At 43.3% G+C, this 4,173-nt stretch overlaps 1 protein-coding gene across 1 annotated transcript; it reads left to right on the top strand.

The window, feature by feature from the left end:
* Positions 1-646: 646 nt before the first annotated feature.
* LOC120769124 (long-chain fatty acid transport protein 4-like) lies at positions 647-3,721 on the top strand. The gene is made up of 4 exons (XM_040095986.1): positions 647-1,563; positions 1,630-2,250; positions 2,374-2,575; positions 2,643-3,721. Exons 1-4 carry the CDS (start codon positions 1,280-1,282, stop codon positions 3,582-3,584), a joined length of 2,049 nt encoding a protein of 682 aa, XP_039951920.1. The 5' UTR covers positions 647-1,279; the 3' UTR covers positions 3,585-3,721.
* Positions 3,722-4,173: the final 452 nt, after the last annotated feature.

Below are 4,173 nucleotides of genomic sequence, written 5' to 3'. Positions count from 1 at the left end.
AGATCAGCTTTCTTAGCTTTGCCTTAACAGTAACTGTCGAGTAGTCATTTCACTGATTAAAATAAATAACCTCATTTAGGTGTGATGATGAGACTTTAAGCAAATTTCTGCCACGAAAAAGCTATCGCTTCGAACTTTCACTACTCTGAAGCCTGTGCTACTGACTACAGTCGTTATAGTCTTGAAGTCTCCCGTAAATGGAGGGTACTAGATTGTATAAAGAAACTCTAAGCGGAAATATACTAGATCCGCTGGGAGGCTTTTTTGTTTCAAAAACATATATCTGGCTAGAATTTGCCTACTAAGGGGTCAAATTATTTAAAAATACTTTCTTATAACTTTGACTTTGAACTATAATTTCACCTACACCGATTTACCTTGGTACTTTCATACTCCTCGAGATTTATGCCTCGCTTCATATTTGAAATTGTTTGGGCCAAAAAAAGGAGTTACCAACTGTTAAAATTTTGTACATTTTTAAGTTGATTGCTGTAAATATGAGGGACCCGGTACCATAGCATACATACATACTATATAAGCACATTTGTAGTGCCCTGCGAAAGCTCGTAAGCGCTAAAGCTCACACATATACACTACTCATAACGGTATGAGTACAGGATGTGTCCGTATTTATAGACAGCTGTGCGCATTCGTCCTTTTCACTGCACGAACTAAGAACATTACTTCGCGTGATTCTCTAAAAACAAGTTGTTTGTCATATAAAAAAGATTATTGTATTAAAAAATAAGATAAAATAACTAAAACTTAAAATAAACACAGTGGAAAAATTACAAAACTAAATTGTGTTTCCGACAATATAATAGAAGAAGTGGAAAGTGTTGATTATCGATTTTTCGGTTATTCGTGTGTGTTGCAAAGTTTCTTCGCTGCTTAAAGACGCTGCTGCACGTTAAAAACCGCTCGGCTGCCAGCTATGCTTATGCGTAACTTCATATTTCGCACCAACTATTTACCGACGCGTTCACCGCATCAACTATTATGACGACACTTACTGGCACGACAGTATCAGAAATACCGTTATCGCTACTTTAAGAGCCCCACCTACACACCGGCGCCGCAGTCAACGGCAAATGATAGCGAGCACCATTGCCGTTGCGGTCACCACAATCATAACTGTCAACAGTTGCACGAAACACCGGACCTCATTGACGACACACACGCCCGTCATAAAAGGGACTCACAGCAACAACAGGAGCAACAACCGAACTGCCCTAATCACACCACCATCGACATCGAAGGTGATGAGCAACTAAGAAAAATGAACGGAGGCAATCAACCCTACAACGCACACAAACGGAACGCCTACACAAATCGCGGCCAACAACAAGGCGCCGCTTGTGGCGCGCTTGGCAGAAACAAACATAGAATACTCATCGTGCTCACGGTGGGCAGCACCGCTACGGTGGACACGCTGCTGTGGCAGAGCTTCGGCTGGATGTATGGACTGCCCGCCATGTTCGCCGCCTTGCTCGTTATCATGCTGGTAACACTGGGCTGGCGCTGGTTCTACATAGCCGCCGTAACGTACAGACGTGATTTCACGTAAGTCTTTACGTAAGCATTAAGTTACCGAAATAATGTATAATTCGATTCCCTCACTCTTTGAAGCGCTTTGTGGGCCTACATAAAACTGGTGACGCTCATAAAGCTTTGTGAGCGCAAAAATTTCAATATCTGCGATATGTTCGACAAAAAGGCGCTCAAACATCCGAAGAGGTTGGCGATAATCAGCGAGACACAACGCTGGACCTTCCGCCAGCTGTATGACTTCTCCAACCACGTCGCCATCGCATTCCAAAGGCAAGGCTATGGCAGAGGTGATGTTATCGGTTTGTTACTGGAGAATCGTGCGGAATACGTTGGCTTTTGGTTGGGTCTCTCGCGACTTGGCATTGTCACGGCGCTGATCAACACCAACTTGAAGGGTCCGTCGCTGCGTCACAGCATCAATGTGGCGAAATGTTCGGCACTGATATATGGCGAGGATTTCTGCGAAGCAATTGAGTTTATAGCGAATGATACAGCCGCGAAATTGTATCAATTCAATAACGATATCAATAAGCCAGTACGTGAGTCGGCGTCCGATTTGGCGACACTACTGCACTCGGTTAGACATATGGAGCTCACACGTACGGCTGTGCAATCACCAAATCATCACGACAAATTGATGTATATTTATACCTCGGGTACAACCGGCCTGCCGAAGGCGGCCGTAATCTCGCATTCACGGTATGTTTTTAGTGTTTTTTCCCGAGTTCCGGCACAATTTAACTATAATATGTGGATCATATGCCATATATAAGTACAACTAAATGAGCTAATGGAGTTCGACTAAATAATTTGTATTTACAGTTATATGTTTATGGCGATTGGTATACACTTTACCCTGAAGTTTAAAATAAGAGATATTTATTACGCGCCCTTGCCACTCTACCACACGGCCGGTGGTGTAATGAGTATAGGACAAACGGTGATCTTTGGCTCAACCGTTGTCATAAGGAAGAAATTTTCGGCTTCGGCATATTTTGCGGACTGTGTGCGCCTTAGATGCACGGTAAGTCGGGTCAAACTATATATATTAGCATATATATATACCACTAATGCATTATTACCGCTACCAGGTTGCACAATACATCGGCGAAATGGCGCGTTACGTCTTGGCTACGCCGCCAACTCAATACGACCGCCGCCACAGGATACGTATGATCTTCGGCAACGGTTTGCGTCCGCAAATCTGGCAGAGCTTCGTGCAACGTTTTAATATACCAAAAGTGGGCGAATTCTATGGCGCCACCGAGGGCAACGCGAACATTATCAATAATGACAATACCGTCGGCGCGATTGGTTTCATCTCACGCATATTTCCGCAAGTTTACCCCATATCCATAATAAAGGCCGATCCAGACACGGGCGTACCGATACGTGGCGCCGATGGCTTGTGTCAGCCTTGCGCACCGGGCGAGGCGGGTGTGTTCATCGGCAAGATCATCAAAGGCATTCCGTCGCGTGAATTTCTCGGTTATGCGGATGAAGGTGAGTCGTCGAAGAAAATTGCACGTGATGTCTTTAGAAAAGGCGACATGGCATTCATATCAGGCGATCTGTTGACTTCGGATGAGCGAGGTTATTTGCATTTTGTGGATCGTACGGGTGATACATTTCGCTGGAAGGGTGAGAATGTGTCGACCACTGAGGTGGAGGCGCAGATCAGTAATATCTCGCTGTTGAAGGATACTATAGTTTACGGTGTTGCGATACCAAATACCGAAGGTCGTGCGGGTATGGCGGCTATATATGATCCCGAGCGTCAACTAAATCTTGATTACGTTGCATACGAACTGTCGCAGGTGTTGCCGCCTTACGCACGCCCACAATTCTTACGGATTTTGACTAAACTTGATATCACTGGCACTTATAAGCTGCGCAAAGTTGATCTGCAAAAAGAGGGCTACAATCCGCATGTCATCGACGATATGTTGTTCTATCGTACAACTTCCGGCAGCTATGAATTACTCAGTAGAGAAGTTTTCGAAAAGATAAACCAGGGTCTCATTCGTTTTTAAATTGTTATTATTTACTATTTCACTATTATTATATCGTAGAATTATCTTTTTGTAGAGAATTCATTCAATCATACTAGCCAATCTGTAAATATTATTTTAAAATAATATTAAATAAAGTTTGAACAACACATACAATAGAATTTGCAGTTATCTTTATAAAAAGGAAGATGAGGTGAAAACAACTCAACACTTTCTTTTTGACTGTCCCACGTTTGGGAGGTCAAGCTTTAAACCCAAAAAGTCAACGATGTTGCGTTCACCAGACACCTTGGGTTTTTGAGCCCAATCAGGTCAAAATATGGGTTGTTTTATCTTTTTATTAACAGTGATCTTATGAATGAATGGAGGATGAAGCCATGTGTAGAAGTTCACGCAAGTGAGAAGAGTTCTCTGAGCGTCATTCACTTGGAGGTGGGCAGAATCGATTCTTTTACGATGATTCAAGCAGCTCATGATTTCCGGTTTTACACCAAGTATCCAAGTATCCTCTTGATAGCCAAAAAAACATCCGTTTGAAAGCGAGCTAAAGTGAGAACCGAAACATCCCTCCCCAGAGTTATGCGCTGTGTTTGGGACCCGCCACTTAAAA

Source organism: Bactrocera tryoni, chromosome 2 (assembly GCF_016617805.1).
Source record: "Bactrocera tryoni isolate S06 chromosome 2, CSIRO_BtryS06_freeze2, whole genome shotgun sequence".
NCBI classification, from domain to species: domain Eukaryota; kingdom Metazoa; phylum Arthropoda; class Insecta; order Diptera; family Tephritidae; genus Bactrocera; species Bactrocera tryoni.
This window is presented reverse-complemented; position numbering and strand designations above follow the sequence as displayed.